This window comes from Taudactylus pleione, unplaced genomic scaffold (assembly GCF_031769625.1).
Source record: "Taudactylus pleione unplaced genomic scaffold, aTauple2 ptg000335l, whole genome shotgun sequence".
NCBI lineage: Eukaryota > Metazoa > Chordata > Amphibia > Anura > Myobatrachidae > Taudactylus > Taudactylus pleione.
In genome coordinates this window covers 374877-390877 of record NW_028284736.1, presented here as the reverse complement: position 1 = coordinate 390877, position 16001 = coordinate 374877, and the positions used below count along the sequence as shown (strand labels likewise).

The 16001-nt window shown below is 46.2% G+C and overlaps 1 protein-coding gene across 1 annotated transcript in view; it reads left to right on the top strand.

Moving 5' to 3' along the window:
* Positions 1–16001, top strand: part of ANKIB1 (ankyrin repeat and IBR domain containing 1) — a 172008-nt gene that overhangs the window by 97177 nt on the left and 58830 nt on the right. Inside the window, exon 6 of the mRNA XM_088443856.1 lies at positions 8776–8984. Within this exon, the coding sequence (XP_088299982.1) occupies positions 8776–8984 (209 nt within the window). The remainder of the gene's footprint in view (positions 1–8775; positions 8985–16001) is intronic.

Genomic DNA, 16001 nt, shown 5'->3' with positions numbered 1-16001 from the left:
ATCACTCCACAACCACAAGGTCCCCAGGTACGGGTCCAGGTCCAGAGACCCATCAACAGCCTTCGTTGATGCACTAGCAGTAAGATGGGACTTCAAGCTGGCGTACCGCTTTCCTCCGATTTCTCTACAGCGGAACGGTAATGCTGGTGGCTTCGGCTTGGCCCAGACGTCATTGGTTCACCGAGATACTGTATATAATCTGTCAATAGACAGTCCATACCCTCTTCCTCTATGGCAGGATCTGCTAACGCATGATCCCTGCCGACATCCGGACTTACCCAATCTTGCTTTGATGGTATGGCTCTTGAATCTTCCATCCTAAGAGCGAAAGGTTTTTCCAGTTCTGTAATTCAAACGATTAGGGCACGGAAACCTGCCTCTGCTCTCATCTATTACAGAGTTTGGTATTCTTTTGGTCAATGGTGTTCCCAAAGAAATTATTATCCTAAGATATTCAGGATTTCCAGGATACTGGCTTTTCTTCAGGCAGGATTAGACAAAGGTCTGCGCCTGGCCACTTTGAGAGTGCAGATTTCTGCACTGTCAGTCTGGTTCCAGAAGAAGATTGCTTCATTACCAGATGTTAGAATTTTATTTTTTTCCAAGGGTTTTGCGAATTCAGGGCCTGATTCAGAGATGGGCGCTCTGAACGAGCTCTCGCTCTGAATCAGGGCGTTTTTTTTTTTTGTTCGACCTCCTGGCCGCTCGCATAGCTGTGGGTGACCACTCACAACAAATGCGAGCGGTCAGGTTGATGGTTGCAATGGTCAAGACTATCACGACCATCGGGCTTGCGACGAGACCCTTGTGGTAGCCCCAGAGAGTTTCTGGCTCTAATAGAGCCGGAAGCTCTCCCACTGACATCACTGGTGATGTCAGTGGGGCCGCCCACAAACGGCAGGCGTTCCTTCGGGAATGCCTCAGTTTGGCCAGCCACCCCCCCTGCCCGCCTACCAAACGGGGTGAGCTGTCAATCACCATCGCTAGCCGGGTCTCGCGTATGCGCCCGACGGAGCCGGCTCCGTCGTGTGCATGCCCAGTGGGACCGGGTCTGAATCAGGCCCTCAATCTCCTTTTGTTCCACCGGTAGCACCGTGGGATTTGTCTTTGGTTCTTAAGGGACTACAAACTTCCCCATTTGAACCTTTGGATTTGAAGTGGTTAACATACAGCAAAGACATTTTTTCTTCTTGTTGTCTGTTCTGCTCGCAGAGTCTCTGATTTGGCAGCGCTTTCTTTTCGCTCCCCATTTTCTAATTTTTCACCAGGATAAAGCTGTTCTTCGTACAAGGGAAGGTTACCTTCCTAAGGCCGTTTTCATGTAAATGAAGAAATTGTTGTTCCAGCTTTTCAAGCTCCAGACCTTTCTGTAGGTGAAGCCTCCCTGGATGTAGTTCATGTTCTCCGTATCTATGTGGAGTGTACAAACTCTGTTAGAAGATCAAATGCGCTTTTTGTATTATATGGTTTTCACAAACGAGGATGGCCAGCTAACAAGCAGACTCTGGTGAGATGGCTACGCATGACTATCTCTCAGGTGTACACACAGGTTGATCTCCATGTCCCAAGCGCGGTGACAGCACATTCTACTCGTTCTGTAGAGCCAACATGGGCATTTAGCTGTGGTGCCTCTGTTGAGCAATTGTGCAAGGCGGCCACGTGGTCTTCTCTCCACACCTTTCTTAGGTTTTATGCCTTTGATACTTTTGCCTCTCAGGATGCTTCCTTTGGGCGATGAGTTCTCCTTTCTGCTCAGGTACGTCCCCCACCCTAGGGGAATTGCTTTAGGACATCCCCATGCTATCCCTGTGAATTCCTATGGGCCCTGGAGAAAATTAGAGTTATGGTAGACACCTAGATAACTCCTTTTCTTCGAGGTCCATAGTGGTCCACAGGGCACCCACCCTTATGCACCTGGCTTCATTGGGTTATATTATTATTTCGCTCACCGATTCCCTTATCTTATGTAACAGTGTTTCTGGTGTACGATTGTTCTTCCTTCTCCTGCCTTGAGGCTTGTTAACTAAACTAAAGTCCTATGGCTAGGGGCGGGGTATATATGGGGAAGGACCCAGAGCATTCTGGGAGCAGAAGCTTTAACTGTTTGGTGCCTGGGCTTCCAACCATAATATCCCCATGGTGTCACTGTGGACCCTATGGACCTTGAAGAAAAGGAGGTATCTAGGTAAGTCTACCATAACTCAAATTTTTGCACAATCTTTAAAATGACAGATCGATCGGTTGCTATGGAAATCTTCTTCACTTTGTCTCTTTCAAAGGTTTGGTACATCAGATGTCAACAGTGGGCTGTGACGCCGACCAAGTGCCTGCGGGTGGGCTGTGACGCCGACCAAGTGCCTGCAGGTGGGCTGTGTCGTCGACCAGGTGCCTGCGGGTGGGCTGTGTCATCGACCAGGTGCCTGCGGGTGGGCTGTGTCGTCGACCAGGTGCCTGCGAGTGGGCTGTTTCGTCGACCAGGTGCCTGCGGGTGGGCTGTGTCGTCGACCAGGTGCCTGCGAGTGGGCTGTTTCGTCGACCAGGTGCCTGCGAGTGGGCTGTTTCGTCGACCAAGTGCCCGCTGGTGGGCTGTGTAGCCGTCCAGCTGCCCGCGGGTGGGCTGTGTAGCAGACCAGTCGCCCGAGAGTGGGCTCTAAAGTTGAGAAGGAGATTTTCACCAGTGATATTTTCTTAATTTGCTATCAGAAGAATAAGAATAAGTTATATTCTCTGAGCTGTGTTAAAGCTTACTGTTTAATTTCACCCCTTTTATTACAGGCACAATATTTGTATTTCTTAATCTTTGTTCCCCGTGGTGTAAAATACTGTTGAATGTGACTATTTCTGTAGTCTGCTTTTGGTTTTGATTGTCAGCCAATCAGTCACATTCAGAATGTCTGCACTGCCCCTGAGGAATGCAAGATAACAAGAAACCACTATAACACGCTGGATAGGGATTGTGAAGCAGAAACCTTTATTTCTGAGAGATTATTGTGCTCCATAGTCCACATTGTGATGTTTGTAAAGGTTTAGTAAAGAGTTTTTGTCCTTTGAGATTTAAAGTTTGCTGCCATGAGTGAGTCCCTAAGCCCCTATATATCCATGTATGGGGTCTTAGTCTTAAGAAATTAAATAATTAGAGTGTACTGAAAACGCACTTTCATGACTGCGTCTCAGCGGCACTTTATGGAAGACATTATATTAATTGCCGTTATTAGGAGTTCTATTTAGGCTGTCATTCAGAATTCTGTAATGATTAGTAGTCAATGTTGATAAACGTTATTAATAAGTATTTATAATGGCTGCTGGCAGCCGCTCTCCCATCTGTCTTCAGAGACTTTGAATCGCTAGCAGATGGTTTAACATGTCAAGTGTTGTTGTGGAGTCATGTCTTGTTCGCACTTGATTATTTTGTGTTTATAACTTGGCAGATCACATTGTTTATTTTACGTACCGAGGGGCTAATTTTAGACATAATGGTCAAAAATTACAGGATGTGCGTCCCGCAGTCATGTTCCTGGCAATGTTTTTTTAGTTTAGAACACAAAATGGAGTTACAGTGGTTTATAGTTGATATAGCAGGAGCAAGGAAGCAGCCTAAGTAGACAGATATTTGGTGGTACAAGAGCCTACTGCAGTAGGCTCTTGTAGGCTGGGACTGAGGCTGCTGTATGTTCATCTTTCTGAGAACACCAGAGAGCATAGAGGGCAAGAGCGTCTTCACAAAAAGCGGACAGGACCCAACAACCGTTTCGCCCACCTCCTGAAGTAGTTGACTCCAACAGACGGCAAGTGATATCCAATCACCACGGCGGCTGGCATTTTTGCACACCTGGACCTGTAGAAAAAGGAGGGGGATTTAACCCCCTATTGTTCCTCAGCACACTGAATAGTACTTGTAACAATATATGAAGACTATATGGTCATAGAAATTCAGAGATATTGGTTGCATGCATTTGCACTGCGCCCCGGACGTGAACCTCCTAGTGTTAGGGACTGCTAGTGACAGAGAAGCCGTGACGAGGCCTAGCAGCTTCCCATGTATTTCCAAATGCATGCAACCAATATCTCTGAATTTCTATGACCATATAGTCTTCATATATTGTTACAAGTACTATTCAGTGTGCTGAGGAACAATAGGGGGTTAAATCCCCCTCCTTTTTCTACTTGGTATGACCCCTCCCTTTCATGCACCTGATTAGTTCTGCTAGATTGAGCAGCTGCCATTTTTGTTTGTTTACACCTGGACCTGTGCATGGAAAAATTCCCCATTTTGCGTACACACAACTGTACACATCTCTAGTGTGTACTTGCACCTGCCCTATTTTTTTTGTCTTTTTGTGAGTACTCACGTTTCACATTTTTAAACCTTGATAAGTTTGGATATAATTGATATGTCTGGAAGTCTTTCACTGATCACTAATGCTGCTACTATTGCACTGGACTTTCTACACATATAGGGCCTGATTCAGAGCCGTTCGCTATTTGCGGTCGTTCGTTCAAAAACAAGGGGTGGCTATTCAAATGATCCGTTCGCAAATTGCAGTCGGTTCACACCTCTAAGTCTGAACGAGCGAGCAAAACATACGCTCGTTTATTTGTTAAAAACGCCCCCTGGCCGCTCGCACCATACGTCATGTCCGCTATTTATTAGATTAATCGAGTACATCGACCAGCGTATGAACTGCTCGCTATTCTTGTGGTTGGTTTTTGCTACCACAATTTTGCGAACAGTTCTGGCTTAAAAAAAACCCAGTGACGTGGTCCATGACGCTGCTGTTTTAAATATGCACACCCATAAAACGCCCGTTTTGACCTTTAAGCACGCCTGCGTTCTGATTTCCACTCCCCATTTTCAAGCACCTTCCCCTGTTACCACCCACATACGCCTCATCCTGTCACTCAAATTATCAGGCATTCGCTATTTTGCGAGCACATGAATTTCGGCCGCACTGACTGGTTCGCGCATGCGTATAACGATCCGTACGCATGCGCAGATGTGCGAACATCGCTCGGAACGAGCGTACTGCCGCTAGCGAGTGGCTCTGAATGAGGGCCATAGTCCTTGTTCAGTGTAGTTATATAGTTTATATATTGTTATTTTTCGCTTCATAATATTGAGTCTATAGGGTTGTTGACAATATACTTAATATTGTTTTGAACTATTATATTATGGTTTAATGTTAATACATGTCTGTTTCTATTTTTTCCCTTCATAAAAATAAATACACAATTGATAAATAACAAATATACTTATTTATTTATATACATCAGCGCAGAATACTAGTTTGCTACTTGCACCTGCCCTATTGCAAAAGTCACTCTTCCTAACAGGTGTATAAAAGCTTACATGCTAGTCTGCAATAGGCCGCATGTGCGTGAACACACCTCGCTTAACTTTGCATATGTGAGAATGCCCCTTCGCACCGCCGTTCCTCCTCTCTTGTCGTAAGCGTAGATATGCAGCCTAAAAGGGTGTACATCTTAAAGCCGCCATATATCAGCAATTGATTGCAGCAATCCTTGATTTTGCAATCGATTGTGTATACAAATCTTTCCCTTTTTCAATCGATTGCAGAGATGCCACAATCGATTGAAATAGGGAAAGATTTTTATACACAATCGATTGTGGCATCTCTGCAATCGATTGTGTATACAAATCTTTCCCTTTTTCAATCGATTGCAGAGATGCCACAATCGATTGAAAAGGGAAAGATTTGTATACACAATCGATTGCAAAATCAACGATTGCTGCAATCGATTGAAAAAGGGAAAGATTTGTATACACAATCGATTGCAGAGATGCCACAATCGATTGTGTATAAAAATCTTTCCCTATTTCAATCGATTGCAAATTGCACGATTGCTGCAATCAATTGCTGATGTATGGAGAGGCCTTTACCCTGCATCGGCCCTTCTGTGCCCTGGTGCATTGTGGTCACTAGCAGACTGTGTCGGGGGTACTCAGGTGCTTGAGCTGCTGTACTCAGCCCTCTTTAGACGGAGGTGCCAGCTGATATTTTGCCTTCACTAAGCAATGAGTATTAAACACTATGAAGCTGTGTGTAAAGAAATAATATATTGTAACTGACACATCTGCATTTATTACAAAGCTGTTTCCGTGACAATGGACCTGCCATTACTGTCACTATAATGTAATAAAATGGCGGGAAACACTGAACAGCTGCTGATTTAATTGACTTATTGCTTCTTTAAACTCCTAGAGGATGGATTTTCTCTTTGCTGTAATAAGGCCGTATAGAGCAGTATAGCGAATTCGGGGTTCTGTGCAGCTGGAACCTATCCTGTATTGCATCACACAGCATATACAGTGCCACAGAGCAGCATATGGTATCTTTAACATAGGAAATTATTTTTCAGTGGTTATGGATATTTGTGTTTAATCAGATCTGTCAGTACATTGGCAAAGATATAATGAAGGTTGATCAGTTGTCTTCAGTGACAGAGCGCCTGATTCAGATCCGCACGCAAATGCTGTCGCAGCAGCGATTTTGCACAGAACATGATTGTGATAATATGCTAATGAGTAACTCGCCATCCAGAGCTTAGAGACGCCCACTGACAGCATCTCACATACACCGCTCACGCACACGGAACCATCGGGCGCAGATTAGGTGGCCATCACCCTCCTGAGTAAGTCTAAGGTGCCGCAGACACAGCCGGTCTCCAGACACGCAGAGGCCTCTCCTGCTGCGAGCAAGGACGCAGTGGTTACTTTATGTACGCCCCAAAAACAGTGCTTAGACAGCCAGACGCGCATGCGTTTCTCTAACCACCCCGGTTACCTCCCCCAAACTCTGACTACCTGTTACTCACTTTGCGAATGTGAATACTCTGTACGATCATGAAGGCAAATCATTTGCTGTGCATGGGCATTACAGTTTACACGCGTACGCAATGGCAAACTATCGCTCGATCTGCGTAAATATCGGGATTGCGTGCAGATCTGAATCATACCTAGTGTCATAATGTCATCGCCAGAAAGTCGAATTTTATCATGTTGACATGGTTAAAATGTCAACACCTGTAAAATGTTGACATTGCTTAAATACTGACGTTGAACATGTCGACAATAGAAATCGACATTTTGAACATGTTTACTTATTTCAGTGTCCGTATGTGCCAAGTGCTCGCTGCCTCCTATTGGTCCTCCCGCTCACATGCATTTTCAGCAGCCATTTCAGAGTAGCAGGCAAACGGCTTTTTCCCAGTGAGATCCTAGGGTATCGCTAAGCGGTAGGAGTATCTTCGAGTAAAGCTCTGTGCAGGGAACATGGCGCCCTAAAAGCCTTCGTACCATAAGTAATGGTCTGGCCGACCCTGGTTTTACCACAGGTAAAATGAGTCATGTTGGGATGTACCGATGTGTCCTTATGCACCTATAGTTACTATGTCATACAGTGCGAAATTCCCTGTGCGACTGCGCCACCCTGTGAGGTGTAGCGTACCGTCTTTTTCTTAAAATTTTGCACCTTATTCACATTACAGACGCAGCAAAACGCCACTCACAGTGTATCAGAGGCACCGGGCTGCAACTTTAACCGCAAAGGAATTAGTTTTAAACACGTAGAAAGGCGCAGAGTAAACACAGCGGAACTTGGCATGAGGAAAAAGCCGCGTCCGCTGCATCGTAGCACTACTTATACAGATTCAGACTCGTTCGCGCACAGATGTACAAATGTCGCACATCAAATTGATCAGTGTCACCTAGCAGAGTAGTTTTGTCACTTCCAAGTGTTTTATTTATGCAAGTATGACGCACATTTTCAGCGAAAAGGTCTCATGGCTGAGTCACCCGGTTCCTGGCATAACGATAGCGGCTGTTCGGCGCAAATGAAGCCACAGTGTATGAGAACACATGGTACACAGATATAAATAACACCAAGATAGCGTTAACTTGGTAATTACATTAAATTCCAAAATTGCTTGTCCTGAAGATGTTGGGTTGGCTAAACGTTTCCCATATCCTTATCGACACTCCTCGTTCACAACCCGCCCCCCCCCCCCCCCTCCTCCTTATGCTCCTCCACACTTTACCTTGTCATGTTTTTCCCAAGAGTCCAATGTGTTCAGGATTGAATTTAAGTGCATTTAACGAATGTGGTAATTTTCATCAATGAAGAAAAATTCCCTTATGCCTCTATTTCTCTATTAACTTCCCGTGTGCATCTGTATGTAGTCTGTGTGTAAACTATTGTAGATTAATAATACATTGGGGATGTCTATGCCATAATTCTCTCCTTTAGCAGCCTGTGTAGATTAGAGGACAGCATATAGAGAAAGTCACAGCTGCCACTGTTTCTCTCCATATTATTGTATCTGAAAATATAGGAATATTTATGAATATTGTGGCATATGGTGAAGTCTCTTATAGCAACCAATTAGAGCTGAGCTTTCATTTCCTGAACAGATTGGAAAAAATGTTTGGTTGCTACGGATACGAACACCTTTTGTTCCTCACCCCTATGAACCAGTTTTAATGAAAAATTAATAATATCTGAATTTCAAACAAGATGATTGAGAAGAGATATGTAAAATAAACTATGTATTACTTCATGGCATTAGAGAAAATACTTTAGCTCTTTGGCCGAACGAGCTTACAGTCTGTGAGACTGTTATAATTTGGTGTGGTGATACCAGTATTATTTTAGTTTATATCTTGATCAAAAGAATTGCTTTTTGAGGATAAAAGCTCAGACTTTACCCGTAATGAATGCTTCTGTAAATTAAAGAAAAAAATGTTGTGTTCTTTTATAGATTGGGACAGGGAAAAGTTACTTGAAGATTGGATGTGCAGTCCTGAGAATTGTTGCCAACGGTCCGGCGTCCAAATGCCAACCCCACCTCCAAGTGGGTACAACGCCTGGGACACACTGCCTTCTCCACGTACCCCACGCACCACGCGTTCCTCAGTCACCTCTCCAGATGAAATCAGTCTGTCTCCCGGGGACATAGACATGACTCTGGTGCGTTTTATGGATAACCTAATTCCGACAAAACATTGTGTATCTGAGGTGACCTCTGCAAGGTCTCTGTGGACCCACTTACACATAGACTGTTTAAGCCACAGTTTCCTAATTTACCCCACAATCTCCACAGATAGGAGCACTAGCATATTGCCAACTTTGTGTGAAATAAAATGTTACCAAAATTCGTAGTTTCTGTGCAACGTTAAAATGATTGTTCACTTATTTCAGGAAAAGTCGTTAACATTTCTGAATATAGGTGCACGTTCCCCAGTCATCATTTTACTGAGAGTTGAATTTCTTCTTCAGGGTCCATATGGATCCACAGGGGTAACCATGGGGTGTAGGTGGTTGGAGCTAACCGGGCACCAAACAGTCAAAAGCTTTAACTCCCAGGATGCACCGGTCCTCCTCCACATATACCCTGCCCCCAGCCAAAGGCAGACAGTTTTGCGTTTGGTGCCGGCAGGAGCTGGTTGCACCTTTAGACAGGAGGACTGCATTAGGAAGCCCCAAGCTTTAATTTTATTATTTTTGAGGGGTTTTTTTTCTAGAGCAAGCAGCGTTTGGCGTTTTAGTGGGCGATTGTGTTGCTGCTTAATCTGCCAGTGCCGCAACACCGATGTGTGGTCCAGTGATTACAGCGGGCGCCAGCAAGGCACAGCTAGCTGCTCCACTGGAAGACCCAGGGCTGCAACCGGATAAATGGGGAATCGCATATTTTTGCAGTCCTTACCTCCGGCTGTGGAGATCGGCCAGAGGACGCTGCGGTGGGGCGTCTGGGACTATACCACCGGGGCACTTAAAGTCCTGGGCCATTGTAGAGGCCAGCGGCACCCTACGGTTGATGCAGCAGTGGGGGGATGTAAGCTCTCTTCCCCAGTAGCCCCTCCCCGAGCTTAGAGCGCGATTCCTCAAAAGACGTTTCCCACCTCTGAGCTGCTCCTCCTCACCCTCCTCCCACTGTGAGAAGCTCAGCAGACATTTCTCAGGCCATTGCTGTAACTGCAGGTCTCAGGAGAATCGCTGTATAACCTGGCCTCTCCCCGGGGCCAGGTTATACAGCGCTCAATCCTACTAGCCTATTAAAGCTTGAGTAGTTGATTCAGTGCCCATTGGAAGTATATGCATTGTATGTGACTTGTGCTAGCTCTGCTGCAGTGATATACTGTCTTAACTTTCTCAACTGTCAGTTATTTATATCCCTGATTCTCTTTCTTAACCCTCAACTATCAGGTGTGTAGGGGTTCATTCACCAATTCAGGTAAATGTGAAGCAATAATGGTGTCACATTGCATTACTTGCTATACACTTATTGTGTGCTGCTTGCTGGCTATTACTATGTCTTCCAAAGGCAAGAATAATAAGGAGGCTACGGCCCCTGTACTGGTTACTTGCAGATCCTGTTCAGCGGGCTTGTCCCCTCAGGATTCTGTGCAGGACTGTCTGTGTACTATTTGTTATGTACCCACCTCTCCAGCCCACAGTACCAGCCCCTGTCCAAGAGCCACATTGGGTGTCTTCCTTATCCTAGGTTATGACGCAGTTAATGGACCGCTTTTCAGCCCCCACGCTGCCTCCCACCATGGGGTAACCATGGCAGTTACAGCTTGCTATGCCCGTCCCCCCTATGCATCCTCCTTGGATGGATGTTTTTGCCCACTCAATTCAGAATATGGCTCAAACGTCAGCCGCCTATCAGCAAATGTTACAGGCGGGCAGACCGTTAACTGCCAGATCACATAGGCGGCCTGTATCATCCTCCCAAGCCACCCAGCTTTCGGATTCTGACGCATCATCTGAGGAGGCAAATGATGCATACGTTTCTCCCCCTCGGGTGAGGAGGGCCATCATTCGACAGTGAATGTCTAGTGAGGGCGGTTAAATCGAACCTAAACATAGAGGATGAGGCTGAATTGCCTCAATCGGACCAGCTCACTGAGCACATTAGTAAGGCATGGACTACTGGTAAACCGTTCCAGATTCCAAAAAGACTGGTGTATTTTTACCCTCACCCACCTGCGAGTGTACTAAGTGGGAAGCCCCCCCCCTTACAGTTAATCGATTCTCACGTGGCACGCTTAGTCAGAAGCTCTACGCAGCCTATGCCGTCCACATCATCCCTTAAGACAAGTTTCCAGTTTTCTATCCGTGGCGTCTTTAAGTCTGTTTTCTGTTTTTCTTTCTGGTGCTGTTACTCGACTTGCTATGGCCAAGGCCTGGGTAGCTAAAGCTATCGAAAGATGTACGGATGCTCTTGAATACAGCCTGCCATCGGATGCTACCATGGAGCAACTGGCCTACATCTCCCATTTCCGGGAAGCGGCCTCTTATTTGAGAGAAGCTGTGTTGGATACTGGACTCCTTGCGTCTAAGGCATCTGTGACCTCGGTAGTCAGTCTCTGGGTCCTTTGGCTATGGTCCTGGAAGGCAGACACGGGATCCAAGAAGGCCCTCGAATCCTTACCTTTCTCTGGAAACATACTGTTCGGCGCAGAGTTGGACAAAATCCTGGCTACTGTGGTAGCCTCAAAGTCTGCCTTTCTGCCATCAGCAGCTGCCCCTAAGCCTAGGCCGTCCTCCTTTCGGTCCTTTCACCCCAGGATAAGGCAAAAGGACAGCCCTTTCCCAGGCAGCCTAGTTCTCACAAGACCACCGAGCCGCGATCCAAGCAGTCTTGGTCGGCCAGACTTCCAGCTTCCAAGTCTGACGACAAACCCTCCGCCTCATGGGATGAGCCTCCTCCTGGGGAATCCCAGGGTGGGAGGCTGACTTCTTCGATTTGCCGACTCCTGGCATCAATCAACAACGGACACCTGGGTCCGAGAAGTGGTCTCTCAGGGGTACGCCCTCACCTTCCTGATGCGTCCTCCCCTACAATTTTTTTGTACAGGTCCCCCATCAAACCCCTTCAAGGCCTGGGCCCTCCATGCAGCCATTCACTCTCTGCTGCATTCAGGTGTGTTTAATACTGGTTCCTTCGGCTCATCAAGGAACTGGTTTTTATTCCACTTTCTTTTTGGTTCAGAAGCCCAAAGGGTGTCATCTGCCTATTCTGAATCTCAAATCCCTCAACAAATTTACCCGAGTGCCCAAGTTCCGCATAGAAAATCTACCATCAATTGTCCTGGCATTGGAGCCTGGGGATCTTATGGCTTCTTTGGACATTCAGGATGCATACCTGCATGTGCCTATTACTCCAACTCACCAACGGTTCCTACGGTTTGCTGTCTTGAAGCAACATTACCAGTTTCGGGCACTGCCATTTCGTCTGTATATGGCCCCTCGGGTCTTTACCAAAATATAGGCAGTCATGGCGGCCCACTTCAGGCGTCAGGGAGCCAGAATCCTGCCATACCTAGACGACTACTTAATTTTGGCATTCACCGGCTGTTTTACAACACCATCTCCAACTGACTATTGCCTGCCTGCAAGCACATGGCTGGCTCATCAATTGAAAAAAGTCCTCCCCCTCTCCCACATAGCGGATGGTACATCTGGGTGCACACCTGGTTTCTCAAATACAAAGGATCTTTTTGCCAGCGGACAAAATTTAGACACTGCACTTGCGTTTGCGCAAGTTGCTCCGCAATTTAAGGGTATCCATAAACTCAGCAATGCAGGTCCTGGGATCCATGGTATCCACCTTCGATATGGTGGAATACACCCAGTTCCGCTCCAGGCCCCTTCAAAAACTGATTCTCTGGAGGTACGGTTTTCCCTCTCATGGTGGCTGCAGACGTCCCATCTGGACAAGAGTTGCCCCTTCTTGATTCCAAATTGGGAGCTTCTCACTACAGGTGCTAGCCTTCGCGGATGGAGCGCGGTAACGGTCATCATACATTTCAGGGACGGGAAAGTCACCTGCCCATAAACATCCTGGAGCTTCGAGCAGTGTACAGGGCTCTGTCTGAAGCGAGATCTCCTCTGGGCCAGGCCAGACCAAATCCAGTCCGACAACGCGACTGCGGTAGCCTACCTTAACCGTCAGGGAGGCACGCAAAGTCGGGCAGCCATGAGGGAAGTTGCACACATCCTAGTTTGGGCCAAGCATCATCTCCCAGCTTTCTCGGCAGTGTTCATTCCCCGGGGCCTAAATTGGGAAGCGGACTTCCTAAGCCATGAGGATGTACACACTGGAGAATGGGCTCCACCTGGATGTCTTTCAGCTCCTGCAGGACTAATGGGGTCTACCAGACGTAGTCCTCATGGCCTCACGTCACAACCACAAGATTCCCAGGTATGGGTCCAGGACCAAAGACTCCTCAGCCGCCTTCGTGGACACACTGTCAGTTCGGTGGGACTTAATTCTTGCATACCTCTTTTCTCCAATCTCCTTCTTCACGAGCAAGCAAGAAGGTGATACTTATAGCTCCAGCCTGGCCCAGGCGCCATTGGTTCACTGACCTATGGAGTCTCTCCATAGACACTCCATTTCCACTTCCTCTATAGCCGGATCTACTAGTGCAAGGCCCTTGCCTGCACCCGGACCTACCTAGTCTGTCTTTGACGGCGTGGCTCTTGAGTCATCCCTCTTAAAAGCCAAGGGTTTCTCTCGCTCTGTAGTCCAGACGATGCTTAGAGTGCATAATCTTTCCTCTGCCCGCATCTATTACAGAGTTTAGCACTCTTACTTTCAATGCTGCTCCCCCACAGACTATGAACCTGCGGTTTTTAGGGTTTCCCAAGTGCTTGCCTTTCTCTAGGCTGGGTTAGACCTCTGCCTCCCTTAGAGTTCAGGTCTCTGCACTGCCAGTCTGGTTCCAGAGAAGAATCGCTCCCCTGCCTGATGTTAGAACGTTCCTTCAGGGTGTTCTCCACCTTCAACCTCCTCCTGACTTTGCAGCGTTCTCCTGTTGCACTCCCTTTTTGATTTTTCATCCGGACAGAGCTGTCCTCCAAACCCGGGCCGGTTACCTCCCTAAACTTGTAACCCAATAAAATATAAATTAAGAGATTGTGGTTCTGACCTTCCAGTCCTCAGAGATCTCTGCGGGTGAAACCTCCCTGGATGTGGTTCGTGCTCTTCGGATCTACGTGCATCGTACCAACTCTTTTAGGAAATCGAATTTTCTCTTTATGTTGTACGGCTTTCACAAACAGGGCTGGCCAGCTAACAAACAGACTCTGGCGTGATGGCTCCGCATGACAATCTCCCAGGCTTACACGCAAGCTGGTCTTACTGTTCCAAACACTGTTACAGCACATTCTACTTTGTCTGTCGTACCTTCGTAGGCTTTTCTCATTGGCGCTTCTGCTGAACAATTGTTTAGGGTGGCCACACCTTCCTCAGGTTCTACTCTTTGATACCTTTGCCTCTCAGGATGTTTCCTTTGGGCGACGGATTCTCCGTTCTGCTCAGGAGTGTTCCCACCTTTAGGGGAAACTGCTTTAGTACATCCCCATGGATATCCCTGTGGAGCCCTATGGACCCTGAAGAAGAAAATAAGAGTTATGGTAGACTTACCTTTTGTTAACGCTTTTTCTTCGAGGTCCATAGGATCCGCAGGGCGCCCACCTTGACGAACCTGGCTTCAATGGGTATTTTTCTCTGGGTCATTAATTCCCTCATCTTCTGTTGAGTGTTTCTCGCGTATACTGTTCTTCCTTCTCTTTCCTGCTCCTTCCTTGGACTTGTTCACAAAAATGTCTGCCTGTGACTGGGGACGGGGTATATGTGGAGGAGGACCGGTGCATCCTGGGAGCTAAAGCTTTTGACTGTTTGGTGCCCGGTTAGCGCCAACCACCTACACCCCATGGTTATCCCTGTGGATCCTATGGACCTCGAAGAAAAAAAAGAGTTAAGTTATGGTAGACCTACCTTTGTTATTTTTTATGCAATGCTGTCCATTTGTTAAAAATTAGGATTTTGAAAGCCTTCAAAATGTCACAGACAAATGTAATTGGCTGCAATGTATTTCCTTTTAGATGTTGGGTACCCCAGCACACTGCAGTAGGCCAGCAAAAGAGACGTACATCCTAAACGTTAATGCAGAGATCTCATTTACTTACATTTGCAATTAGCCACTCTTGCATAACCTGTGATTGGCCTATAAATTGATTTGAGCAACTTCCATATCAGATGGTAGGTGCTGTACACTCACTGAACTGTCCTCTATGCAATATATCACATAAACCATGTATTTTTATTTTTAATGGACTTAAGAATAGAATGCATTGCTGAATAAATAAGACACTCCAGATAAACAATGATTTTTGTCCCTTTAGCATTCTGTAAATATTTCTACTTCCTTTTCTTATCTCTTAAAAAGAATTCCCTCCCCCAATTAAATTCAAGCAAATGTTTCCAGCCTCATTAAATATTGCGTTTCCAAATTTGTCTCCCTACTGTGAGCTCATAAAAAGCCTTTTGACTGCTCAGAATAAGTAAAGTGTAATCGTTTTTCTGTTATTTATATCGGGCTCGCTGGGCTTCCGACATATTCAGCTGTAGCATTATGCAATCATCAATAATAATGGAACTGCTCAGGAATAAAAGGACATTAATTTTAACGCTTTTGGATTCCAGCCAGAATGGCGACTCATCCAAGCGTTAAGTAATCATTTCAGCTTCATGCCGCATGTCGCCCATTTATTAAAAAGAAAACATTTAAAAAGACGGAAAGTGCAGCAACATATTGTTGTAGGAGAGTTTTCACAGCTAATGTCACCGGTGATGTCTGGGGCTGAGGCAGTAAGTTCCACCTGCTGTAGGCGACAGGTCCACTGTTAAGGCACTTGGTGGCACCCAAAAGCATGCGTTTGCAAAGTTCTCATACCCTATCAATAACTGTATGCAGAGATGTAATTATCGTTTAAACCTTGGGATGCAAGAGATAAAATCAGTGGCTGAAGAACATTACAAGCATTAGGGGTCAGTTCACTTATAGAAGTGATGCGCCATTGAGATGGCATTTGAATGGCGGGAGAAGCATCTTAAACTGCCTATAATTCGCCCCTGCATAGTGCAATGTAGTTTGCAGCTTCATTAGGGTGCATATTAAAATGCACGAATTG